The following is a 27,240-nucleotide window of genomic DNA, read 5'->3' on the forward strand; positions in this document are numbered from 1 at the left end:
TTTTTGCCAGTCCTGTCTGGTCCAGCGACGGTGGGTTTGTGCCCATAGGTGATGTTGTTGCCGGTGATGTCTGGTGAGGAACTGCCTTACAACAGGCCTACAAGCCCTCAGTCCAGCCTCTCTCAGCCTATTGCGGACAGTCTGAGCCCTGATGGAGGGATTGTGCGTTCCTGGTGTAACTCAGGCAGTTGTTGTTGCCATCCTGTACCTGTAATGCAGGTGTGATGTTCGGATGTACAGATCCTGTGCAGGTGTTGTTACACGTGGTCACTGCGAGGACGATCAGCCGTCCGTCCTGTCTCCCTGTAGCGCTTAGGCATATCACAGTACGGACATTGCAATTTATTGCCCTGGCCACATCTGCAGTCCTCATGTCTCCTTGCAGCATGCCTAAGGCACATTCATGCAGATGAGCAGGGACCCTGGGCATCTTTCGTTTGGTGATTTTCAGAGTCAGTAGAAAGGCCTCTTTAGTGTTCTTATTTTACATAACTGTGACGTGACCTTAATTGCATACCGTCTGTACGCTGTTAGTGTCTTAACGACCGTTCCACAGGTGCATGTTCATTAATTGTTTATGTTTCATTGAACAAGCATGGGAAACAGTGTTTAAACCCTTTACAATGAAGATATGTGAAGTTATTTGGATTTTTACGAATTATCTTTGAAAGACAGGGTCCTGAGTTTATGTTCAATGTCAGAAATACAGAGCAAAATTAAAACAATAATGTCCAGAATGAAGACACAGGTAGGTACTGTATTGCATTAATAAAGGTACAGTATTCACACTTTATATCCAGTAAAGGTAAAGAGAACAGTCCTCCCATAACAACAATTACAGTGGGCAAATAGCACAATTACTGTACATTGAAAATCTAGCCACAGTTTTTGGCTGTTCAAAGTAAATATTCTACACTAATAGATTTACAATAAGGATTGTAATTTTAAGAGAGTACAGTATATATTTATAGTTACAATTTAGTCATTACAGTAGTGAGCGCATACATTTTCATTTGTACATTTGAATCAAACCCACAACCCTGGCATTGCAAGTTCCATGTTCTACAAACTGAGCTCAGGTTACGAGTAAAACTGCCAACAGCCAAATACAATAGACCAGCTATTCCCCCAGGGAATTCCCCTATTCCCCCATCAGGGCTACGCCAAATACAAACGTGATTCACATTTTCAAACAGTGCATTTAGATTTTCCAATGGGCCTATACATTTGGGTGATGTTTTTTTCTCACCTGAGTAGCCTCATTTCACTGCAAAAAATGTATTTAAACCATCTTGTGTTCAGCGAAATAACAAGTAAAAGCCATGACAGGGAGACATAGTGGAGTGGTAATGCGTGTGCAAGCAGTTGCTCCTGAAGCCACTTGGGTACAATGCAGCATCCACCGAGAGGCTCTTGCTCCCAAGGAAATGCCTGACAGCTTGAAAGATGTTTTGGACAATACAGTGAAAATGTTTAGCTTTGTTAAAGCAAGGCCCCTGAACTCTCGCATATTTTCTGTTCATGCAATGATATGGTCAGCGACCATGAAACACTTTTACAACATACAGAAGTGCACTGGTTATCAAGGGGCAAAGTATTGACACGTTTAAAAAAAATAAGAGACGAGCTTAAAGTTTTCTTTACTGACAATAATTGTCACTTGTCTGAACGCTTGCATGATGACGAGTTTCTCACACGACTGGCCTATCTGGGTGATGTTTTTCCTCGCCTAAATAATTTGAATCTAGGATTACAGGGACACTCTCCGCAACTATATTCAATGTGCGGGACTAAATTGAGGCTATGATTAAGAAGCTGGAGGTCTCTGTCTGCATTAACAAGGACAACTCACAGGTATTTCCATCATTGTATGATTTTTTGTGTGCCAATTAACTCAAGCTTACGGATGTCAAATGTGATTTAGTGAAGCATCTGAGTGAGCTGGGTGCGCATTTACGCAGGTACTTTCCAGAAACGGACGACACAAACAACTGGATTCGTTATCCCTTTCATGCCCTGCCTTCAGTCCACCATCTGAACATTTAATCAGAAGCCACTGCCAGATAGATTTCTGGCAGGGCTGCCCTCAGAGTATCCTGTCTTGGAAAATCGTGCTGTTAAGACAGTGATGCCCTTTGCAACCACGTACATATGTGAGAGTGGATTCTCGGCCCTCACTAGCATGAAAACTAAATACAGGCACAGACTGTGTGTGGAAAATGATTTAAGACTGAGACTCTCTCCAATACAACCCAGCATTGCAGATATACATGTACAGTGCCTTGCGAAAGTATTCGGCCCCCTTGAACTTTGCGACCTTTTGCCACATTTCAGGCTTCAAACATAAAGATATAAAACTGTATTTTTTTGTGAAGAATCAACAACAAGTGGGACACAATCATGAAGTGGAACGACATTTATTGGATATTTCAAACATTTTTAACAAATCAAAAACTGAAAAATTGGGCGTGCAAAATTATTCAGCCCCCTTAAGTTAATACTTTGTAGCGCCACCTTTTGCTGCGATTACAGCTGTAAGTTGCTTGGGGTATGTCTCTATCAGTTTTGCACATCGAGAGACTGACATTTTTTCCCATTCCTCCTTGCAAAACAGCTCGAACTCAGTGAGGTTGGATGGAGAGCATTTGTGAACAGCAGTTTTCAGTTCTTTCCACAGATTCTCGATTGGATTCAGGTCTGGACTTTGACTTGGCCATTCTAACACCTGGATATGTTTATTTTTGAACCATTCCATTGTAGATTTTGCTTTATGTTTTGGATCATTGTCTTGTTGGAAGACAAATCTCCGTCCCAGTCTCAAGTCTTTTGCAGACTCCATCAGGTTTTCTTCCAGAAGGGTCCTGTAATTTGGCTCCATCCATCTTCCCATCAATTTTAACCATCTTCCCTGTCCCTGCTGAAGAAAAGCAGGCCCAAACCATGATGCTGCCACCACCATGTTTGACAGTGGGGATGGTGTGTTCAGCTGTGTTGCTTTTACGCCAAACATAATGTTTTGCATTGTTGCCAAAAAGTTCAATTTTGGTTTCATCTGACCAGAGCACCTTCTTCCACATGTTTGGTGTGTCTCCCAGGTGGTTTGTGGCAAACTTTAAACAACACTTGTTATGGATATCTTTAAGAAATGGCTTTCTTCTTGCCACTCTTCCATAAAGGCCAGATTTGTGCATGGACAGAGTCTCCCACCTCAGATGTAGATCTCTGCAGTTCATCCAGAGTGATCATGGGCCTCTTGGCTGCATCTCTGATCAGTCTTCTCCTTGTATGAGCTGAAAGTTTAGAGGGACGGCCAGGTCTTGGTAGATTTGCAGTGGTCTGATACTCCTTCCATTTCAATATTATTGCTTGCACAGTGCTCATTGGGATGTTTAAAGCTTGGGAAATCTTTTTGTATCCAAATCCGGCTTTAAACTTCTTCACAACAGTATCTCGGACCTGCCTGGTGTGTTCCTTGTTCTTCATGATGCTCTCTGCGCTTTTAACGGACCTCTGAGACTATCACAGTGCAGGTGCATTTATACGGAGACTTGATTACACACAGGTGGATTGTATTTATCATCATTAGTCATTTAGGTCAACATTGGATCATTAAGAGATCCTCACTGAACTTCTGGAGAGAATTTGCTGCACTGAAAGTAAAGGGGCTGAATAATTTTGCACGCCCAATCTTTCAGTTTTTGATTTGTTAAAAAAGTTTGAAATATCCAATAAATGTCGTTCCACTTCATGATTGTGTCCCACTTGTTGTTGATTCTTCACAAAAAAATTACAGTTTTATATCTTTATGTTTGAAGCCTGAAATGTGGCAAAAGGTCGCAAAGTTCAAGGGGGCCGAATACTTTCGCAAGGTACTGTATGTGCATCCTTTCAAGCACACCCTTCTCATTAACCTGTGGTGAGTTATTCACAATTTGATGAACAAATAAAGTTTTATATGTACAGTAAGATGGCTAAATAAAAAGCTGAATGATTGATTATTGTAATTATATTATTATTTGTGCCCTGGTCCTATAAGAGCTCTTTGTCACTTCCCACGAGCCGGGCTGTGACAAAAACACACTCAATCTTATGTTTAATAAATGTATCGTATAGCGTGTGTGTAGCAGGCTTACAATGATGGCAAAAAACAACATTTGAGAGTGCGCTGACCCTGGTGCTAGAGGGGGTACGCAGCTGGAGGTTAAATGTTTGAAGGGGTACTGGACAATAAAAAGTTTGGGAACCACTGCAATAGACCATGGAAGACTGTTCACTCAAAGCCTGTTAGGATACTATAAAGGATAAGGCACAGAGTATATATATGATATTATAGGGAACTTTGGTTGGATAATGCACACAGTGACAGAGGTGTCTATTAATAACAAAAACCTTAATTACTTGAATAATACCATCTCCTAGAATGCATAGGTGCCTCCTCCCTCTCTCCTTCTCTCCAGTTAAAACTTGAGCTCCAGCAGGTAGCGGATGCGACACTGGTTTCCCTTGTAGACCAGGTACTCGCTGTTGCAGAAGTAGCTGTCCTTGTACTGGGGCTGCTTGGTGGGTTTACCCTGAGGCACAGCCACCTGCTTACCATCCAGTGTCAGGAAGATGTCCTTGGACGGGTCTGAAACAATACAAAAGTGTTGACTACACAACCATACTGATGCCTTCTTCTGGATATCGTCTGACCATCTACCAGATGTTTAGAAATACAGTGACCACTTCATTAGAGTATACACTACCGTTCAAAAGTTTGGGCTCACTTAGAAATGTCCTTGTTTTTGAAAGAAAAGCATTTTTTTGGGCCATTTAAATAACATCAAATTGATCAGAAATACAGTGTAGACATTGTTCATGTTGTAAATTACTATTGTAGCTTGAAACGGCAGATTTTTTATGGAATATCTACATAGGCGTATAGAGGCCCATTATCAGCAACCATCATTCCTGTTTTCCAATGGCACGAGGTGTCAGCTAATCCAAGTTTATCATTTTAAAAGGCTAATTGATCATTAGAAAACCCTTTTGCAATTATGTTAGCACAGCTGAAAAATGCTGTCCTGATTAAAGAAGCAATAAAACTGGCCTTCTTTAGACTAGTTGAGTATCTGGAGCATCAAAATTTGTGGATTTGATGACAGGCTCAAAATGGTCAGAAACAAAGTACCCTCTTCTGAAACTCGTCAGTCTATTCTTGTTCTGAGAAATGAAGGCTATTCCATGCGAGAAATTGCCAAGAAACTGAAGATCTCGTACAACGCTGTGTAATACTCCCTTCACAGAACAGCACAAACTGTCTCTAACCAGAATAGAAAGAGTGAAAGGCCCCAGTGCACAACTAAGCAAGAGGACAAGTCATTTACTGTACAACATGAACAATGTGTACACTGTATTTCTGATCAATTTGATGTTATTTTAAATGGACAAAAAAATGTGTTTTTCTTTCAAAAACAAGGACATTTCTAAGTGACCCCAAACTTTTAAACGGTGTATATAGAGACAGACTGGCCATGGCTGAGACAATAGCAGTGACTGGATTTTGTCAACAGGGTAAGGGAGTGAGTTGCGATTAGACCAGAAGTGAGCTGTGAGTGGTGAGCTGTGAGTGGTGGTGCTGTACCTGGTTCCACCTTTCCTCGAGCCACCACGCTGTCGTAGCCATCAGGAGCCTTCATCAGGGAGCTGTCATCCTTCGTGATGGTGTGCTCCTTCCCTAGCACCACCTCATTCAGAAACATCATCCCGATGCCTTCAGATGTATGCACTACACAGAGACAGGACACAGAGACACGGCTTTAAGGCAGGTCCTTTTAACCGCCTAGAGTAGATGTCCGTGCCCCTGCGGAAATCTAATTAGCATAATAAGCTAGAAATATGTTTTTTTTTTGCATGGGCTGCGTCTCAATCCCCGACATCCGTTGTTGGTCATCCCCACCTGCGGTGAAAGGTGGCAGAGCTACTGCAGTGTTTGTCAGACCAGTAGACATCCCGAAAATCAGTCTTCTCACGAAAATGTCTGTAGCGTCTCCACGGTTTGGCCGACAAAACCTATTATGAACCCTCCATGGAAAGATAAGGCTCTCAACCACCACAAGCATCCAGGAACTCATCTGAAGTCTCTACCGCCAATTTGCTAATTAAGTCTGTTGCATCTGAACAGTTTGGGCAACACACTAATATGACCCCTCTCATGAACACATACAGTACCAGTCAAAACTTTTTTTTTTAAACTATTTTCTACATAATAACAATAATAATAATAATAATAATAATAGTGAAGTCATCAAAACTATGAAACAACAAATATGGAATCATGTAGTAACCAAAAAAGTCTTAAACAAATCAAAATATATTTTATATTTGAGATTCTTCAAAATAGCCACCTTTGCCTTGATGACAGCATTGCACACTATTGGCATTATCCCAACCAGCGTCATGAGGTAGTCACATGGAATTAATTTCAATTAACAGGTGTGCCTTTGTTAAAAGTACATTTTTTTAATTAAATTTAACCTCTTACAACTACCCCTCTACTTTTTTCAATTTCTGCCTGAAGACATACCCAAATCTAACTGCCTGTAGCTCAGGCCCAGTACCAAGGATATGCATATTATTGGTTTAATTTAAAGAAAACACTCTGAAGTTTGTGTAAATGTGAATTGAATGTAGGAGAATATAAGACAATAGATCTGGTTTAGATAATACATTGAAAAAAACATACATTTTTTCTTTTTAATGTTGTATCATCATCTTTAAAATGAACAACATATTTGGAAGACCCTCAGTCCTCTACACAATATTGTGCTGCTGATGCCAGGTGCCATAGCAGTCTCTTTCTGCTGTAAAGCAGAGGGTCACCAAGCATGTGGTGCAGTTAATGGGGGACATTATTTTGCAAAGAACACAGCGACGCCTCCATGCTGTGCCCTTTTGGCCCTGAGGCACATCCATGCCTGCAGAAATAAATGTGGGCAGATGAACACCACTTGTGGCAGGAGGGACAGAGGTAGAGAGGCCAGAACGTGGTGCAGTGGTGCTGTAGCCAGCAAGCTCATTGATGAGCAGCTCTCTGAAGGCTAGCTGTGAGATGGGGGGCTTTCCACAGCTCTTAGCCATTTCCTTGTGTAGGATGAATGCATTCACCACAGCAATGTTGATGAAATGATAGTCTTGTACCATTTCATAATCTTATGGAGAACATTGTAATAGCCTATCAGCGCATCTGACAGGCCCACAGTTGGAATGGGGACATTTTTTGCGATCTATGCCCCAGTAGCGCTGAGACAACAGGTGTCTGGCTGGATGAACCAGCTTCAGTTGGGGATGGACACCTTGGCACTGGGGGCTCCCAGTCAGTGTCACTGTGAAAGAAAATGTTCAGTTAGAATAGTTTCACATATGTATCAACAGGTATAATAAACAGATATATATATACAGGGAACATAAGGTTGAATATATTATTATAGACCTGCTAGATCTACTGTCTCATTTATATTATGACATTTCAGCTAGATCTACTGTCTCTATTATATTATGACAGACCAGCTAGATCTACTGTCTTTATTATATTACAACAGACCTGCTGTATCTACTGTCTCCATTTCACTTTGGCCATTGTTGTGGGCCTGCCCTCCCCTCAACAGCCTCAAATAGGCTATTTCATGTGGGGGTGGGATGGGATGGAGTGGCAGACACGCATCTCGGCCATGCACCCTCTAATCCACAATATGTAAATACACAAACATAGGATATGGGTCAGTACATACAAACAAACCCCCACCCACAATGTATAGCCAACGTGTACTTTACACATTTCATTACATTTATATATATTGCTACAAAAAAAAAAAAAACACAAATAATATTTTATATTATTAATTTCAAACAACGGCATTAGCATGAGAAGAACTTACCAGTCCAAAACGATGTCCTCTCCGTTCAAAAAATATTCCTCCATTTGGGAATCGCTAAATGAATCGTCCTCCAACAATCTCTGTCTCACTTTCCCGATCCATTTCTTCTAAAATTGTGTGTACATCTGTATATCTAGACTTAGATTTAGCTTTCCCTGACTTAGTCGCCATACTGATTGATATATAAACAGCTGAAGATGCGCTTTACCAAAACAACGCTGTGCGTAACATGCGCGGCTCCTTCCGGTATGAATCTTTAATGGCGAATGACCCTCTTTACGCCGGAGTTTACTACATGGGATGGTCTTCCAACACATAAACATTACATATTGCCGTTTAGGTCATTGGCTATCTACCTACCTAGATTTCAAGACGATCAGTGGTCATTGGGTTAAAATACAGTCAATCAACGAAACAGCGGTCATATCATTGATGCACAATGATGTCATTACTTGTTGTCTTCAAATCGGTTTCTTTCAGTCAATACGTCCCGCGAAATTACCCATCACGTTTGGTTGTGTTACAAACAAACCAGTTGATTGCAATGAAACCAAACATGACTGGGATAATGTCACATTTAGTGTGTGTATTGACATCGAATGTGTCGTCGAAAATGGAATGAGACGGAATTCACGACACAAGCGTTTCACAAAATGTTTCATGTTAGGCTATAAAAATGGATTTTATCAAACAAAAGACCATTCATTGTGTAACAATGAGCATTGGGATTGCAAACAGAGGAAGATCGTCAAAGGTAAACTATTTATTTTATTGCAATTTGTGATGTTGTTACGCCTGTGTTGAAATATTTTTTTTATGGGGCTTTGTTCTCAGATAATCGCATCGTATTCTTTCGCAGTAAATCCTTTTTTAAATCTGACAACGCAGTTGGATTAGCAAGATTCTAGGCTTTCGACCAATGTGAGACACTTGTATTTTCATGAATGTTTAATATGACTATTTATGTAGCGATCACCGTATGTTGTCGAATTTAATCCCGCTAACGGGTTCGGTGCGCAGAGAGGTTCATGAGTTTGAGCCAGTCAGTTGTGTTGTAACAAGGTCGGTATACAGAAGATAGCCCTATTTGGTAAAAGACCAAGTCCATATTATGTTAAGAACAGCTCAGATAAGTAAAGTGAAACATCAGTCCATCACTACTTTAAAACATGAAGGTCAATCAATACATAAAGTTTCAAGAACTTTGAAAGTTCTTCAAGTGCAGTCATTCAAAATCCATCAAGCGCTATGATGAAACTGGCTCTCATGATGACCACCACAGGAAAGGATGACCCAGGGTTACCTCTGCTGCAGAGGATAAGTTCTTCAGAGTTAACTGCTCCTCAGATTCGGCCCAAATAAATGCTTCACATAGTTCAAGTAACAGACACATCTCAACATCAACTGTTCAGAGGAGACTGTGTGAATCCGGCCTTGCTGCAAAGAAACCACTACTAAAGGACACCAATAATAAGAAGAGACTAGCTTGGGCCAAGAAACATGAGAAACGGACAATAGACTGGAGGATATCTGTCCTTTGCTTTGATGAGTACAAATTTTGAGATTTTTGGCTCCAACCACCGTGTCTTTGTGAGACGCAGAGTAGATGATCTCTGCATGTGTGGTTCCCACCGTGAAGTATGGTGGAGGAGGTGTGATGGTGTGACGGTGCTTTGCTGATGACACTGTCAGTGATTTATTTAGAATTCAAGGCAAACCTAACAAGTATGGCTACCACAGCATTCTGCAGTGATGCGCAATCCCATTTGTTTTGCACATAGCGGGACTATCATTTGTTTTTCAACAGGACAATGACCCAAAACACACCTCCAGGCTGTGTAAGGGCTATTTGACCAAGAAGGAGAGTGATGGAGTGCTGCATCAGATGACCTGGCCTCCACAATCACCCAAACCATGAGTCTGAATACTTATGTAAATGTATTATTTCAGTTTATTTTTAATACGTTGCAAAAATAAATAAAAAACAGTTTTTGCTTCTTCATTTTGGGGTATAGAGTGTGGCTAGATGAGCAAAATGTTTTTAAAAAAAATCCATTTTAGAATAAGGCTGTAACATAACAAAATGTGAAAAAGTCAAGGGGTCTGAATACTTTCCAAATGCCCTATAACGCAGGGGTAGAACCTCACCGTAATTAGCAGAGTTGCTGATCTCCGAGGCAAAGTAGATGCCCCTGCCTGCGCAGCCCCCTGACTGGGGCATGAAGTGACTATATAGGCCACCGTTCAAGATGACCGCAACCATTGCCAAGTTGGTGCCGTGCCACAGCAGACGCCGGTTCTCCAGGTTGTCATTCTCCCTGAACCGCTCCGCCTGCCGAAAACAATGCCCACACACAGATATGCAGATAGGAGAACAGAATCCTTGACCTAACGCACTATAATAGAGGAACCTGTGTGTACATTTAAGCCAAAAAAAGAGATTCTCAACTTCATTACAACAATCAAGCTCACAACAAATAAGTAATGAATCAATACAAATTAATTCTGTATTACATGCTAACATTATTTTGCTGAAGTAGTGTCATGTGTTACTCACCTCAGTCTCACTCTCTACCTCCCAGACATCTATAATCTTTGGCTGGCTGTGGCTATGTGCAGTGGCCTTCAGGTATTTCTCAATTACCTTTAAATTAGACAAGAACGAAAATACAATGGAAGCTCAACATTTACTTTCGACTACAGAGAAGAATATTGTATATCATTTTGTCTCAGTAAATAGACCCCTATAATGCATTTACAGTGGGGCAAAAAAGTATTTAGTCAGCCACATATTGTGCAAGATCTCCCACTTAAAAAGATGAGAGGCCTGTAATTTTCATCATAGGTACACTACACATAGGTACACTTTGACAGACAAAATGAGAAGAAAAAATCCAGAAAATCACATTGTATGATTTTTAATGAATTTATTTGCAAATTATGGTGGAAAATAAGTATTTGGTTAATAACAAAAGTTTATCTCAAAACTTTGTTATATACCCTTTGTTGGCAATGACAGAGGTCAAACGTTTTCTGTAAGTCTTCACAAGGTTTTCACACACTGTTGCTGGTATTTTGACCCAGTCCTCCATGCAGATCTCCTCTAGAGCAGTGATGTTTTGGGGCTGTTGCAGGGCAACATGGACTTTCAACTTCCTCCAAAGATTTTCTATGGGGTTGAGATCTGGAGATTGGTCAGGCCACTCCAGGACTTTGAAATGCTTCTTACGAAGCCACTCCTTCATTGCCCGGGCGGTGTGTTTGGGATCATTGTCATGCTGAAAGACCCAGCCACGTTTCATCTTCAATGCCCTTGCTGATGGAAGGAGGTTTTCACTCAAAATCTCACGATACATGGCCCCATTCATTCTTTCCTTTACACGGATCAGTCGCCCTGGTCCCTTTGCAGAAAAACAGCCCCAAAGCATGATGTTTCCACCCCCATGCTTCACAGTAGGTATTGTGTTCTTTGGATGCAACTCAGCATTCTTTGTCCTCCAAACACGACGAGTAGAGTTTTTACCAAAAAGTTCTATTTTGGTTTCATCTGACCATATGACATTCTCCCAATCTTCTTCTGGATCATCCAAATGCTCTCTAGCAGGGGGACACGTCTGGCACTGCAGGATTTGAGTCCCTGGCGGCGTAATGTGTTACTGATGGTAGGCTTTGTTACTTTGGTCTCAGCTCTCTGCAGGTCATTCACTAGGTCCCCCCGTGTGGTTCTGGGATTTTTGCTCACCGTTCTTGTGATCATTTTGACCCCACGGGGTGAGAGCTTGCGTGGAGCCCCAGATCGAGGGAGATTATCAGTGGTCTTGTATGTCTTCCATTTCCTAATAATTGCTCCCACAGTTGATTTCTTCAAACCGAGCTGCTTACCTATTGCAGATTCAGTCTTCCCAGCCTGGTGCAGGTCTACAATTTTGTTTCTGGTGTCCTTTGACAGCTCTTTGGTCTTGGCCATAGTGGAGTTTGGAGTGTGACTGTTTGAGGTTGTGGACAGGTGTCTTTTATACTGATAACAAGTTCAAACAGGTGCCATTAATACAGGTAACGAGTGGAGGACAGAGGAGCCTCTTAAAGAAGAAGTTACAGGTCTGTGAGAGCCAGAAATCTTGCTTGTTTGTAGGTGACCAAATACTTATTTTCCACCATAATTTGCAAAGAAATTCATAAAAAATCCTACAATGTGATTTTCTGGATTTTTTTCTCTCCTTTTGTCTGTCATAGTTGAAGTGTACCTATGATGGAAATTACAGGCCTCTCTCATATTTTTAAGTGGGAGAACTTGCACAATTGGTGGCTGACTAAATACTTTTTGGCCCCACTGTATGTCACAAAATATGACCAAATCAAATTGTATTAGTCACATGCGCTGAATACAACAGGTAGACCTGACTGTGAAATGCTTACTTACAAGCCCCCAACCAACAATGCAGTTTAAAAAATATGAATAAGAAATAAAAGTAACTAGTAGTTAAAGAGCAGCAGTAAAATAACAATAGTGAGACTATATACAGGGGGTAACGGTACAGAGGCAATGTGCGGGGGCACCGGTTAGTCAAGGTAACTGAGGTAATATGTACATGTAGATAGAGTTATTAAATTGACTATGCATAGATAATAATAGAGTAGCAGTGGCATGAAAGGGGGAGGCGGGGCAATGCAAATAGTCTTAGTAGCCATTTGATTAGATGTTGAGGAGTATTATGGCTTGGGGGTAGATGCTGTTTAGCAGCCACATGGACCTAGACTTTGCGCTCCGGTACCGCTTGCCATGCGGTAGCAGAGAGAACAGTTTATGATTGGAGTCTGACAATTTTTAGGGCCTTCCTCTGACACCGCCTGATATAGAGGTCCTAGATCTCAGGAAGCTTGGCCCCAGTGATGTACTGGGCCATACGCACTACCCTCTGTTGTGCCTTGCGGTCAGAGGCTGAGCAGTTGCCATACCAGGTAGTGATGCAACCAGTCAGGATGCTCTCGACGGTGCAGCTGTAGAACCTCTTAGTCCTGAATTGACGCTTTGCCTGTTTGATGGTACATCGGAAGGCATAGTGGGATTTCTTATAAGCTTCCGGGTTAGAGTCACGCTCCTTTAAAGCGGTAGTGCGAATGTTGCCCGTAATCCATGGCCTCTGGTTGGGGAATGTATTGGAATATGTTGGGACGATGTCATCGATGCACTTATTGATGAAGCCAATGACTGATGTGGTGTACTCCTCAATGCCATAGGAAGAATCCCGGAACATATTCCAGTCTGTGCTAGCAAAACAGTCCTGTAGCTTAGCATCTGCTTCATCTGACCACTTTTTATTGACCGAGTCACTGGTGCTTCCTGCTGTCATTTTTGCTTGTAAGCAGGAAGATAGAATTATGGTCAGATTTGCCAAATGGAGGGCGAGGGAGAGCTTTGTACTCGTCTCTGTGTGTGGAGTAAAGGTGGTCTAGAGTTTTTTTCTCTCTGGTTGCACATTTGCAAATTTGGAAAAACAGATTTAAGTTTCCCTGCATTAATGTCCCCTGCCACTAGGAGTGCCGCCTCTGGATGAGCGTTTTCCTGTTTGCTTATGGCGGAATACAGCTCATTGAGTGCGGTCTCAGTGCCAGCATTGGTCTGTGGTGGTATGTAGACAGCTACAAAAAAATACAGATGAAAACTCTCTACATAGATAGTGTGGTCTACAGCTTATCATGAGTTTCCACCTCAAGCGAGCAAAACCTCAAGACTTCCTTATATATCGTGTTATTTACATATTTGAATAGACTGCCACCCAAACATAAGATATTGCAGTTTTTCATGTCCCATTGGTAGTTTAATCTTCCTCGTAGGTCATCGATTTTATTTTCCAATGATTGCACGTTAGCTAGTAGAACAGAAGGCAGGGGGTTTATTCGATCGCCTACAAATTCTCAGAAGGCAGCCCGACCTCCGTCCTCTTTTTCGCTGTTGTCTCTTCAAGCAAATGGTGGGATTTGGGCCTGTTCCTGGGAAAGCAGTATGTCGTTCACGTCGGGCTCGTCGGACTCGTTAAAGGAAAAAAAAACTTCTGCCAGTTCGTGGTGAGTAATCACTGTTCTGATGTCCAGAAGTTATTTTCGGTCATAAGAGACAGTAGCACCAACATTATGTACAACATAAGTAAATAAATAAGTTAAAATAACGCAAAAAAAAAACAAAAACACAAACGGTTAGGAGCACATAAAACGTCAGCCATCTTCTCCGTTTCCTTCTTACAATCAGTATCACTAAAGATTTGTATGACTATGATTTTTACATCTACAACAATACAGCCGTGTTTGTATAAAATTAAACTTCCATTAGAGGCCACAGTACCTTGAATTCCTGTGTTTCTCTTTCTAGTAGACAGAGTTTGCAGTTGAGAGACAGATAGTTCTGGTCCAGTGAATGAGGTACTTTCTCTACCTCCATCAGCTCCTGTGTCTTCTCAGTCTCAGCCTTCAGGTCTTGGGCTATCTCTATATCAGCCAGCACCTGCAGGGAACAGCAGAAGGAGGGAGAGATGGGACCAGGCCTGGAAAAAAACGACTCATTATTATGGCCAGGAGTTTTACCTATTACCAAAACTCTGTGTCTTTGTAGGCTATAAAAAAAACTTTTGGCCCTAAATAGTACTGACCAATATCAATGTCATTCCACAAAGTACAAGTTGATTAAGTAGATCTCACCAGAAGCATCTCCTTCTTCTTCTCTATGATCTCAGAGCTGTCGATGACCGGGGGCCTTTTGCGTCCAAAGATGTGTGGGATGATGGTGAAGAACTTGGAGGAGAGCTCCTCCAGTTTGGCCCTGCTGGTCTGGCTGGCGTTCATAGCTCCCTCAATCTCCTCCAGCACTTTAAAGCCCTTGGTGATCTGCAGCTTGCTCAGTTTCCCCAAGGGTATCTTCTTTATGTCTGGTGGGAAGAACCAGGGAAGAGATGATGATTATACACATATTACCGCTCTGTCTGAGTTCATATGTTAGACACGTTTTTTATAGCTCTATGTTGACTGCTTTCCTCTACATTGGTCAATGTGGTTGTTGGGGAACTCACAATACAGCTGAATAAGCTTTGGTCCAAATCAATCAATTGTACAGTCAGGCGCCATTTACATTATTGATCAGGCAGACTGGGTTTTAGATGGATTAGACATTTATCTCCAGATCGCCAGGCTTTACCCTCTACTTAAATGACTCTAGTTAATGATTTAGGATACCTCTTTGATCACAGAGACTTCAGTTGAACAGCCAAGTACTGTATATAATTCCACTGAGGGTAGAATACAATACAACAAGCAGTCCAGTCAAACAGATAAGTTACTTAATAGAACATGTGTACATAGACAGACCCCACCCAGGCTTAATGACTGAGGAACAGAGGATTGTTTCAGTGCTGTAGCGTTAAAGGTGGTGTGTTGGACTAAGATTGACACCCACCCAGGTCCATGCACTCCATGGCCTTTTTGAACATGTCGTTGCTAAAAATGAGATGGATGAGCTTCTGTGTGGGGTTATTCAGGGTGCAAGGCAGAATGTTTTGGGGCCCCTTGACAATCTTCCCATCAACATTGTCCACCTGCAAAAGCCAGATGAGAGCATGCTATAATTGACACAGCGAGGCAATAATGAGTGAGAGTCAAAGAAGAAGTCTGACTATCTATCAGAGTCCTTAGCAGCACTTAGTCCCTAGCACACCACTGTTACCTTGACCTCTGCATCCTGGCCTCCATCCACCTTTATCAGGGTGTACTTCCCCGGGCGAGACACAAAGTTGTCCCGCTCCTTCCAGCTGTTCTTCGTCTTGTCTGTGAACTTCTTCTCAAAGTCTTTGATGGCTTTGTCTGGGCTGACATAGGGGTCTGATAGTTTTGACTGGCCTATTTCCCCCTGTAGGTGAGGAGAAAGGATTTTGTGCTTCAATCCTAGATGCTCAACCGATGAATAGTTTAGTATATTAATTAAAGTAATCAACAAAAATGTAGATTTACTAAAGTTGACACAGGAATGTGTAGCAAACTACCATCTTGTCTTTGTCTGAAATTAAGCTTACCACTCTCCCCCATTTGGTCCAGCAGTAGTAACAGGCACCTGTATTCAACACTTGAATGACATAAAACTTATTGCTGTTATTTTCAATGTTGGTCTGATTCAGCATACAGTCATAATCTTCATATACCTGTTGGGGAGGAACATGATTTAGGTCACGTTGGCACATTAGATTTTATTAGACACCCCTATATCAAGAGCAATTTACAGGAGCAATTAGGATTAAGTGATGTACTCAAGGGCACGTCGTAAGATTTTTCACCTGGACGGCTCCGGGATACAAACCAGCAGCCTTACGGTTATCTTAATCGCTAGGCTACCTGACTACCCATTCATCTACTGCACTGCACAGTCTGGCCTACTGATGTGACTGCAAGGCTGATCAAACAAATCATTAAGTCAAATGCCTATAGCTAGTGACAGTTTCTCAGAATCTGCTACATATGAATGAGTAACACACACAGCAGTACATTGGTCTTTTGAAACCTCTATAACTGTATGCAGCATATAGAGTCCAGGAGATGTAAGTGACCTCACTTACAGCATTACAACGGAGCAAAGTGTTTGATTTGTATTTATTTGGGATCCCCATTAGCTGTTGCCAAGACAGCAGAAATTATTCCTGGGGTCCAAATGAGACTTACATCACACATAAAGCAAAATATAAAACAGTACATTATATAACATTATTACACCACGACATATCTACAATACAACATGTATAATACCACCATACAACAATATTATAATGTACGTATGTGTAAAGTGCGTGTGCTAGCGTGTGTGTATGTGTATGCATGTGTCTCTACCTGCGTGTGTGTGTCTCTTCACAGTACCAGCTGTTCCATAAGGTGTATTTAAAAAAAAAAAAAGATTCTACTTCTTGCATCAGATACCTGATGTGGAATAGAGTTCCATGTAGTCATGGCTCTATGTAGTACTGTGCACTTCCCATAGTCTGTTCTGGACTTGTGAAGAGACCTCTGGTGGCCTGTCTTGTGGAGTATGCATGGCTGTCCAAGCTATGTGCCAGCAGTTTAAACAGACCGCTCGGTGCATTCAGCTTGTCAACATTTATTACAAAAACAAGTAGTGATGAAGTCAATCTCTCCTCCACTTTGAGACATGAGATTGACATGCATATTATTAATGTTAGCACTCCATGTACATTTAACCTCACTAGGGGGTGTGGGACGCTCCCACCTGGCCAACATCCAGTGATGTTGGCCATGCGATTATGTGATTATCTGAGAACAGCACCCAGCAGACAAATCATTACAAACAGTAACAAGCCAAGTAGAGGAGTTACACAAGTCAGAAATAGTGATAAAATTAATCACTTACCTTTGATGATTTTCAAATGTTTGCACACACAAGACTCCCATTTACTCAATAAATGTTTGTTTTGTTCGATAAAGTCCATGTTTATATCCAAAAACCTCAATTTTGTTAACGCGTTTTGTTCAATAATCCACTGTCTCAAACAACATCCGGTGAAATTGCAGAGCGTGAAACTCAACAAAACAGAAATTCTCATAATAAACATACATAAAAGATACAAATGTTATACACCAGCTTAAAACCTCTTTATCCTACCCCCTCCCTTTTCGAACATTCTGTTAAAAATCGCGCAACTTTTCAGCGTCCTGCTACTCATGCCAGGAATATAGTATATGCATATGATTAGTATGTGTGGATAGAAAACACTCTGAAGTTTCTAAAACTGGTTAAATCACGGCTGTGACTATAACAGAGCGTGTGTTTCATCGAAAAGCGCAAGAAAAACTGCTCACTGAAATCTGAAAAAAGTATCCATGCGCCCCTTTCATGAATTATTTAAAGGAAACCAAATTTAATATGGAGACGGATGCAATTCATACAGCCTCCACACGATGTCGCCAAAAACGTCATTTTCATTGACAAAAATCCATTGAGGCATTACGAATAGATCATTGATTCCATCCAGCCTACCTCAATCGATTTTGGAAGATTGAAAAATGGACACTGTTTTCTTTTGTAGCTGTTATTGAATACAGATCGCCCAGTGATAAATTTGATCGCTTATTAACGTTTACAAATACCTAAAGTTGGGTTATAAAAGTAGGTTGAAGTTTTTTGTCAAAAAATATAGGCAACTTATATCATTTTTAAACATGACGTTGCGTCTTGGAAGAGAGCTTTTTTCGTGATGCAGACAGGCCATACAAATGGATATTTTGGGCATTCATGGACGGATTTAATCGGGAAAAAGACCAATTTGTGATGTTTATGGGACATATAGGAGTGCCAACAAAGAATATCATCAAAGGTAATGAATGTTTTAGATTTTATTTCTGCGTTTTGGGTAGCGCCGGCTACCGCAAAATCTGTTGTTTACGTGTCGTGCTGGTATTTTGGGGGGTGCATGCTATCAGATAATAGCTTCTCATGCTTTCGCCGAAAAGCATTTTAAAAATCTGACTTGTTGGATAGATTCACAACGAGTGTAGCTTTAATTCAATACCCTACATGTCTATTTTAATGAACGTTTGAGTTTTAACAAGTACATTTAGCATTTAGCGTAGCGCATTTGCATTTCCAGGTGCCTACTTGAGATGCAGACGTCTCAAGTAGGACCAAGAAGTTAAAGATAAAATTATTGTTAATCCAACCACTGTGTCAGATTTCAAAAAGGCTTTACGGCGAAAGCAAACCATACGATTATCTGAGAACAGCACCCAGCAGACAAATCATTACAAACAGTTAGCAGCCAAGAAGAGTAACAAAAGTCAGAAATAGCGATAACATGTATCACTTACCTTTGATGATCTTCATATGGTTGCACTCCGAAGACTCCATGTTACACAATAAATGTTTGTTTTGTTCAATAATGTCCCTCTTTATGTCCAAAAACCTCAGTTTTGATGGTGTGTTTTGTTCAGCAATCCATTGGAACAAAGCACGGTCACAACAGACAGACGAAAAATCAATAAAGTATCATAAAAGTTCATAGAAACATGTCAAACGATGTTTAAAATCAATCCTCAAGTTGTTTTTGTCATAAATAATCAATCACATTTCAACCGGACAAAAGCTTCGTCAATAGAAAAGGAGAAACAGGAAAGGCGCGCTCCCGATTGTGTGCTGGACTCATGTCTGGAAATGTCCACTGTCCTCTCACTGAAAGTGCTGTATCTCCCTAATTTTTCAGAGTAAAAGCCTGAAACAATGTCTAAAGACTGGCCACATGTAGAGGAAGCCATAGAGATCGTGAACTGGGTCCTAAGTCTTTGTATGGTGGATAGGCTTTCAATGGAAAAACAGACTTTCAAACTAATAGTACTTCGTGGATGGATTTTCCTCAGGTTTTCACCTGCCATATCAGTTCTGTTATACTCACAGACATTAATTTAACAGTTTTGGAAACATTAGAGTGTTTTATATCCAGATCTACCAATTATATGCATATCCTAGCTTCTGGGCCTGAGTAGCAGGCAGTTTACTTTGGGCACGCTTTTCATCCAAAATTCCGAATGCTGCCCCCTTTTGCGACTGCACTTGAACTTTCAAAGTTCTTGAAATGTTCCATACTGACTGACCTTCATTTCTTAAAGTAATGATGGACTGTTGTTTCTCTTTGCTTATTTGAGCTGTTCTTGCCATATTATGGACTTGGTCTTTAACCAAATCGGGCTAACTTCTGCATACCATGTATTGTTACAACACAACTGATTGGCTCAAACGCATTGAAAAGGAAAGAAATTCCACAAATTAACTTTTAACAAGACACACCTGTTAATTGAAATGCATTCCAGGTGACTACCTCATGAAGCTGGTTGAGAGAATGCCAAGAGTGTGGATAGCTGTCATCAAGGCAAAGGGTGGCTACTTTGAAATATCTAAAACAAAAATATATTCTGATTTGTTTAACACTTTTTCGGTTACTACATGATTCCAAATGTGTAATTTTATAGTTTTGATGCCTTCACTATTATTCTACAATGTAGAAAATAGTAAAAATAAAGAAAATCCCTTGAATGAGTAGACGTGTCCAAACTTTTGACTGGTACTGTATGTAAATGTGATATTCATTTTTTAAAATGTTTATCAGCAAAAATGTCTAAAAACCTGTTTTTGGTTCATCTGTCACGTTCTGACCATAGTTCTTGTGTGTTTTCCTTGTTTTAGTGTTGGTCAGGACGTGAACTGGGTGGGCATTCTATGTTGTGTGTCTAGTTTGTCTATTTCTATGTTTGGCCTGATATGGTTCTCAATCAGAGGCAGGTGTTAGTCATTGTCTCTGATTGGGAACCATATTTAGGTAGCCTGTTTTGTGTTGGGTTTTGTGGGTGGTTGTTTCCTGTCTGTGTGTTCTCTGCGCCAGATAGGACTGTTTCGGCTTTGCCACATTTGTTATTTTGTATTTGTGTTCATGTTTAGTTTTCTTATTAAAAAATATGAACTCTAACCACGCTGCATTTTGGTCCTCCTCTCATTCGACGGAAGAAAGCCGTTACAGAAACACCCACCACAACAGGACCAAGCGGCGTGGTGACAGGCAGCGGCAGCAGGAGCAGCGCAAGGAGGAATGGACATGGGAGGACGAGTTGGACGGTAAAGGACCCTGGGCACAGCCAAAGAAGAGCTGGAGGTGGCGAAGGCGGAGAGGCGCTGGTATGAGGAGGCAGCATGGCGGCGCGGATGGAAGCCCGAGAGTCAGCACCAAAAAGGTATTGGGGGAGGCACACAGGAAATGTGGCGAAGCCAGGTAGGAGACCTGCGCCAACTTCCTGTGCTTACCGGAGGGCGAGAGAGACCGGGCAGGCACCATGTTATGCTGTGGAGCGCACAGTGTCCCCAGTGCGGTTGCATAGCCCGTTGCGGTACATACCAGCTCCTCGCATCGGCCGGGCTAGAGTGGGCATCGAGCCAGGTGCCATGAAGCCGGCTCTACACATCTGGTCTCCAGTGCGTCTGCTTGGGCCGGCGTACATGGCACCAGCCTTACGCATGGTGTCCCCGGTTCGCCTGCATAGCCCAGTGCGGGCTATTCCACCTCGCCGCACTGGCAGGGCGAACGGGAGCATTCAACAAGGTAAGGTTGGGCAAGCACGGTGCTCAAGAGCTCCAGTGCGCCTGCACGGTCCGGTCTATCCAGTGCCACCTACACGCACCAGCCCTCCGATGGCAGCCCCCCGCACTAGGCTCCCTGTTTCTCCTCCCCGCACTCGCCCTTAGGTGGGTGTCCTCGGCCCAGTACCATCAGTGCCGGCACCACGCACCAGGCCTACAGTGCGCCTCGCCTGTCCAGAGCTGCTAGAGTCTCCCGCCTGTCCAGAGCCACTAGAGTCTCCCGCCTGTCCAGAGCCGCCAGAGTCTCCCGCCTGTCCAGAACCGCCAGAGTCTCCCGCCTGTCCAGAGCCGCCAGAGTCTCCCGCCTGTCCAGAGCCGCCAGAGTCTCCCGCCTGTCCAGAGCTGCCAGAGTCTCCCGCCTGTCCAGAGCCGCCAGAGTCTCCCGCCTGTCCAGAGCCGCCAGAGTCTCCCGCCTGTCCAGAGCCGCCAGAGTCTCCCGCCTGTCCAGAGCCGCCAGAGTCTCCCGCCTGTCCAGAGCCGCCAGAGTCTCCCGCCTGTCCAGAGCCGCCAGTCTCCCGCCTGTCCAGAGCCGCCAGAGTCTCCCGCCTGTCCAGAGCCGCCAGAGTCTCCCGCCTGTCCAGAGCCGCCAGAGTCTCCCGCCTGTCCAGAGCCGCCAGAGTCTCCCGCCTGTCCAGAGCCGCCAGAGTCTCCCGCCTGTCCAGAGCCGCCAGTCTCCCTCCTGTCCAGAGCCGCCAGAGTCTCCCGCCTGTCCAGAGCCGCCAGAGTCTCCCGCCTGTCCAGAGCCGCCAGAGCCTCCCGCCTGTCCAGAGCCGCCAGAGCCTCCCGCCTGTCCAGAGCCGCCATTGTCTCCCACCTGTCCAGAGCCGCCATAGTCTCCCGCCTGTCCAGAGCCGCCAGAGTCTCCCGCCTGTCCAGAGCCGCCAGAGTCTCCCGCCTGTCCAGAGCCGCCAGAGTCTCCCGCCTGTCCAGAGCCGCCAGAGTCTCCCGCCTGTCCAGAGCCGCCAGAGTCTCCCGCCTGTCCAGAGCCGCCAGAGTCTCCCGCCTGTCCAGAGCCGCCAGAGTCTCCCGCCTGTCCAGAGCCGCCAGTCTCCCGCCTGTCCAGAGCCGCCAGAGTCTCCCGCCTGTCCAGAGCCGCCAGAGTCTCCCGCCTGTCCAGAGCCGCCAGAGTCTCCCGCCTGTCCAGAGCCGCCAGAGTCTCCCGCCTGTCCAGAGCCGCCAGAGTCTCCCGCCTGTCCAGAGCCGCCAGTCTCCCTCCTGTCCAGAGCCGCCAGAGTCTCCCGCCTGTCCAGAGCCGCCAGAGTCTCCCGCCTGTCCAGAGCCGCCAGAGCTTCCCGCCTGTCCAGAGCCGCCAGAGCCTCCCGCCTGTCCAGAGCCGCCATTGTCTCCCGCCTGTCCAGAGCCGCCATTGTCTCCCGCCTGTCCAGAGCCGCCAGAGTCTCCCGCCTGTCCAGAGCCGCCAGAGTCTCCCGCCTGTCCAGAGCCGCCAGAGTCTCCCGCCTGTCCAGAGCCGCCAGAGTCTCCCGCCTGTCCAGAGCCGCCAGAGTCTTCCGCCAGTCTGCAAGGAGCCGCCAGAGCCGCCAGTCTGCCAGGATCCGCCAGAGCCGCCAGGATCCGCCAGGATCCGCCAGTCAGCCAGGATCCGCCAGAGCCGTCAGTCAGCCAGGAGCTGCCAGAGCCGTCAACCAGCCTGAGCTATCTCTCAGTCCTGAGCTACCCCTCAGGCCTGAGCTACCCCTCGGTCCTGAGCTACCCCTCGGTCCTGAGCTACCCCTCGGTCCTGAGCTACCCCTCGGTCCTGAGCTACCCCTCGGTCCTGAGCTACCCCTCGGTCCTGAGCTACCTCTCGGTCCTGAGCTACCCCTCAGTCCTGAGCTACCCCTCAGTCCTAAGCTACCTCAATCCGGAGCTGCCCCTCAGTCCAGTGGGGCCCCTCAGTCCAGTGGGGCCCCTCAGTCCAGTGGGGCCCTTTGTTAGGGTTCCTAGGCCAAGGTCGGCGGCGAGGGTCGCCACTCAAAGGACGCTACGGAGGTGGACTAAGACAATGATGGAGTGGGGTCCACGTCCAGCGCCAGAGCCGCCACCGCGGACAGATGCCCACCCAGACCCTCCCCTATAGGTTTAGGTTGTGCGGTTGGAGTCCGAACCTTGGGGGTGGTACTGTGACGTTCTGACCATAGTTCTTGTGTGTTTTCCTTGTTTTAGTGTTGGTCAGGACGTGAGCTGGGTGGGCATTCTACGTTGTTTGTCTATTTCTATGTTTGGCCTGATATGGTTCTCAATCAGAGGCAGGTGTTAGTCATTGTCTCTGATTGGGAACCATATTTAGGTAGCCTGTTTTGTGTTGGGTTTTGTGGGTGGTTGTTTCCTGTCTTTGTGTTCTCTGCACCAGATAGGACTGTTTCGGTTTTGCCACATTTGTTATTTTGTATTCATGTGTTCATGTTTAGTTTTCTTATTAAAAAACATGAACTCTAACCACGCTGCATTTTGGTCCTCCTCTCCTTCGACGGAAGAAAGCCGTTACATCATCATTATTGTGTCTTGTATGTATATTGATTAGGGGAAAAAAATATTTAATTCCTTTTAGAATAAGGTTGTAACGTAACAAATGTGGAAAAAGTCAATACTTTCCGAATTCACTGTATGTGGATGGAAACATCTTCTAAATGACTAAAATGTAAAATAATTTCTCCACAGGAGGACATTTGAGTTGAAATAGTACCCAAAACATTTGTCTGATAGGTGGTACAGGCAGCCCAAGAAATTGTCTACTTTGTGCCTTGATATGACATGATGTCCAACTCACCTCTCCTGAATGCTGTTCTGACAGCAAGCATTGCTCATCAGCCTTACTTTTGCCCTTAAGGTGTGGCCCTGCAACATTCAGAGCCTCTATGGCAAAGGAAAAGGCATCCTTTGATGTGTCAGGCTCTTGCTTCACCTTATTTCCACCCGCTTCAGTGACTTTGGTGGAAGAGGCAGCACTTCTCTTTGGTGCCATCCTTTCTCTGTATCTCAAATCACTGCAAAAAAAATAGATACGACGTTATGAATCAACACACTAAAATGAAAGATGATGGATAATCCTCATGCACTTGAGTCAGCAGGTGCTTTTCACTTCATCCTTTTCACTTCATTGTTCATTAGGCAATGGACAATGCCCATAGCAGTGATGTTTTGATGCAGCTAAGTGAGGGAATGGGTACTTCTAGTATCAGAGACGTAGCAGCAGCAGACACAGTAGAAGCTGCAAAGAGGCGCTCAAGGTTGAAGGGCCACGCGTTAAGGGCAAAAGTAAATTCATCAGTTATTCTGCGCTCTGGCACAATCAAACAAGAGTGCTCTGAAATCGGAGTAGATATCCAGAGTGAATTATGAATGGACAATCTGACAACACTCTGAATTTACGAACGCCAAGTACGCACTCTGGCACTTGTGGTGGTTAATTTCTTTACTATCAAATGAGGAGAGACAAACTTATCACACAAGTAAGAGTAATACTTAAACTAAATCTTTAATCACCTATTAATAAGGGAGCAGGTCAATACAACGCACAAATATAAAGTGAATCGATTGAGTGCTCTACGATAATGATGGCTGGTCATGGCTGGTCGACGATTCACGCTCAGATGATTCGTTGAGAGCCCCGAGACAAAAGTACAAAGGTATTTTATAGCCAAGATACACCCCTTTCAACCTATATGACGAACAGCAGATATATAGAATGGGGAACAAGGTTAAGATTTGTATGAAAGATACCTATAATACATAGCAGACAGTATCTGCCGTATCAACAGTTTTCATTGTGTAGAGACCAGTGTCTGGCCCCGTATAGAAAAGAAACATTAACTCATGCTCTGGAATGCTCTTTAGGTTTTATCACCCAAATTACATGTAAATCTCCTGTCAGTGTTGTCACCCAGAGGCCCATCCTCAGTAGAACACACACACAATAGTTAACAGAATACTCTATTCCGTTGCATAAAACAACCATAAAACATGATCTTGAAATATTCCACCACACACTCCAGATTGAATTTACGAACACACCCACAGTAGAAGCAGCAGATACAGTAGAAGCAGCAGACACAGTCAAGCCCTGGCACGCCCTTATATTCCCTGACATGGCAAAGGATGCACTGAGGTGGTTGAGAGTGCTAACTTACCTGCTAGCTAGTTAAAGCAGCTGGCCTAGCATAAATTTCCATGTACAACCCCTCAGTAATATTTTAGCTAGGTAGTTAAATTAGCTTGGTGCAAAGTCCAATAACTAGATTGTGTGGGTTTGTGTAGCTGAACCAGCTAAACACTGTTGCTAGCGAAAAGTTCACACACTAATAGTTATGAGGCTATGGATGTAGCTACAGCTGATACATTTGAAGCTATCTAAACAATTTGCCATCCTTCATCGACTTGCTACTTACCTTACAGTGCAGGTGATCGGCAGCTCGAGCTGTCACTGTCAGAAGTAGCATGAAGATCTCTCACTGAGTCTTTTAATAAACACACCTCTCACTGAGTGCCCCTTCCACTTTTAAAGGAGCAGTTCACTATTTTACAACTGAATGTTAAATGGTTCCTCGCCCTGAAAGTAGTCTATGGGCCAGGAGAAACTCTAATCCATGGTTCAGTATTCTTTAAATCAGCTACTACAAACTCTCAACCCTAATTTCAGGCTTTTCCCAACCCATTCAAATTCAAAAAATAAATGCATTCAGGTGAGAAGTTGTGGGTGGTAAATGTAGTTTGCCTTGATCCTGACTAGTCTCCCATTCCCAGCCGCTGAAAAACATCCCCACAGCATGATGCTGCCACCACCATACTTCACCGTAGGGATGGTGCCAGGTTTCCTCCAGACGTGACACCTGGCATTGGTTTCATCAGACCAGAGAATCTTGTTTCTCATGGTCTGAGAGTCCTTTAGGTGCCTTTTACTGAGGAGTGGCGTCCATCTGGCCACTCTACCATAAAGGCCTGATTGGTGGAGTGCTGCAGAGATGGTTGTCCTTCTGGAAGGTTCTCCAATCTCCACAGAGGAACTCTGGAGCTCTGTTAGAGCGACCATCAGGTTCTTGGTCAGCTCCCTGACCAAGGCCTTTCAAATTAAAAGTATTACTACTACCAATATTCTTAATACAAATGTCTAAGACAAATGTCAAAGAGAATAACAACACAGAGTTGAACGAACCCTCCTATCGGCTACACTCTGACTATTCCCAGCCTCATCCATTTCAACCTGGTAATGCACTGATTTCAGGTTGGAGCCTGCTACGTTATGCAGAGTCCGGACAAGGTGAAGTCAGAGACAGAGAAAATATAAAGAGACAAAGACAAAAACATGTTCCACCAGTGAAGTCTGAGAACCCAACTATCACCCTGATTACCGCTGTACCCCCCCTTCTATCCGAGAGCAAAAGCAAACCTGATGCTGATTTCTACATCAAACAAGCGGTGGAACAGGCATGTCTGTCGGATGATGAAAGGTGGCAGCTCTCCCAGATGTTGGACATGAACAGTGAGGTCTGTACTCTTACACTCGGCCGTACAACCGTCTTCAAAAACAAAATCTATACCCGGCATGAGGTCCCCATTAAGCAGCGTCCTTACAAGCTGTCCCCCACCAAACTGGAAATTCTCAATGAACAGCTCAAAAGCATGTTGGAGAATGGAATTGTGGAACCTTCGTTTTCTGGATGGGCTTCTCCGGTTGTCCCAATTCCTAAGAAAGATGGTGGATATCGATTCTGTGTGGACTACAGGAAGCCGAATGCCATAACAGAAAGCGATGCCTACCCTCTACCAAACATAAATGACATACTGGAATCTCTGGCAGGAGCATCCATCTTTAGTAATCTGGATCTGAACAGTGGCTATTGGAAGGTGTCAATGGATCCCGCTAGTCAGGACAAGACTGCCTTTGTCACGCCTGCTGGTTTGTACTCCTTCAAAGTCATGCCTTTTGGTTTGAAGAATGCTCCAGCAACCTTCCAACGGTTGATGGAGACTGTCCTGGGAGATTTGAGGGGTAGAAATGGTCTTGTGTATCTGGATGACATCATAATCTACTCCTCCTCTGTCGCGGATCATCTGCAAGACATTCAGTCCGTCTTTGACAGACTTAAGGCTGCAGGTTTGACCTTGAACTTGAAGTGTCGTTTCTGTCTGCCAGAACTCAAGTTCCTTGGTCATGTGGTTAAT

General features: G+C 43.9%; 1 protein-coding gene across 2 annotated transcripts; it reads right to left on the bottom strand.

Annotated features, from left to right (window-relative positions):
- Positions 1 to 4,090: 4,090 nt before the first annotated feature.
- On the bottom strand, positions 4,091 to 25,567 carry LOC110495181 (poly (ADP-ribose) polymerase family, member 3). 2 transcript variants are annotated; one of them, XM_021570500.3, is made up of 11 exons: positions 25,467 to 25,567; positions 23,849 to 24,065; positions 15,974 to 16,099; positions 15,628 to 15,810; positions 15,361 to 15,499; positions 14,610 to 14,836; positions 14,257 to 14,415; positions 10,474 to 10,560; positions 10,065 to 10,248; positions 5,624 to 5,767; positions 4,091 to 4,627 (listed from the first exon to the last, which is right to left on the bottom strand). In XM_021570500.3, the coding sequence occupies exons 2-11, from the start codon at positions 24,041 to 24,043 to the stop codon at positions 4,458 to 4,460; spliced, it is 1,614 nt and encodes a 537-aa protein (XP_021426175.2). In that variant the 5' UTR covers positions 24,044 to 24,065; positions 25,467 to 25,567; the 3' UTR covers positions 4,091 to 4,457. The 2 variants fall into 2 exon arrangements, 1 of the variants encoding a protein (XP_021426175.2); XR_016487962.1 differs by lacking the exons at positions 4,091 to 4,627; positions 5,624 to 5,767 and adding an exon at positions 6,697 to 7,364 and having other exon boundaries at positions 7,583 to 10,248.
- Between the last annotated feature and the right edge of the window lie 1,673 nt (positions 25,568 to 27,240).

Source organism: Oncorhynchus mykiss, chromosome 17 (genome assembly GCF_057628025.1).
Source record: "Oncorhynchus mykiss isolate SJ-2025 chromosome 17, ASM5762802v1, whole genome shotgun sequence".
NCBI classification, from domain to species: Eukaryota; Metazoa; Chordata; class Actinopteri; order Salmoniformes; family Salmonidae; genus Oncorhynchus; species Oncorhynchus mykiss.

Excerpts from the sequence above, each read along its gene's own strand:
- LOC110495181 (XM_021570500.3), bottom strand. The coding sequence starts at position 24,043 with ATGGCACCAAAGAGAAGTGCTGCCTCTTCCACCAAAGTCACTGAAGCG. Across the intron at positions 14,837-15,360 it reads CATGGAGTGCATGGACCTGG|ACATAAAGAAGATACCCTTG; the intron begins GTGGGTGTCAAT and ends TCTTCCCACCAG. Across the intron at positions 4,628-5,623 it reads TCGAGGAAAGGTGGAACCAG|ACCCGTCCAAGGACATCTTC; the intron begins GTACAGCACCAC and ends GTATTGTTTCAG.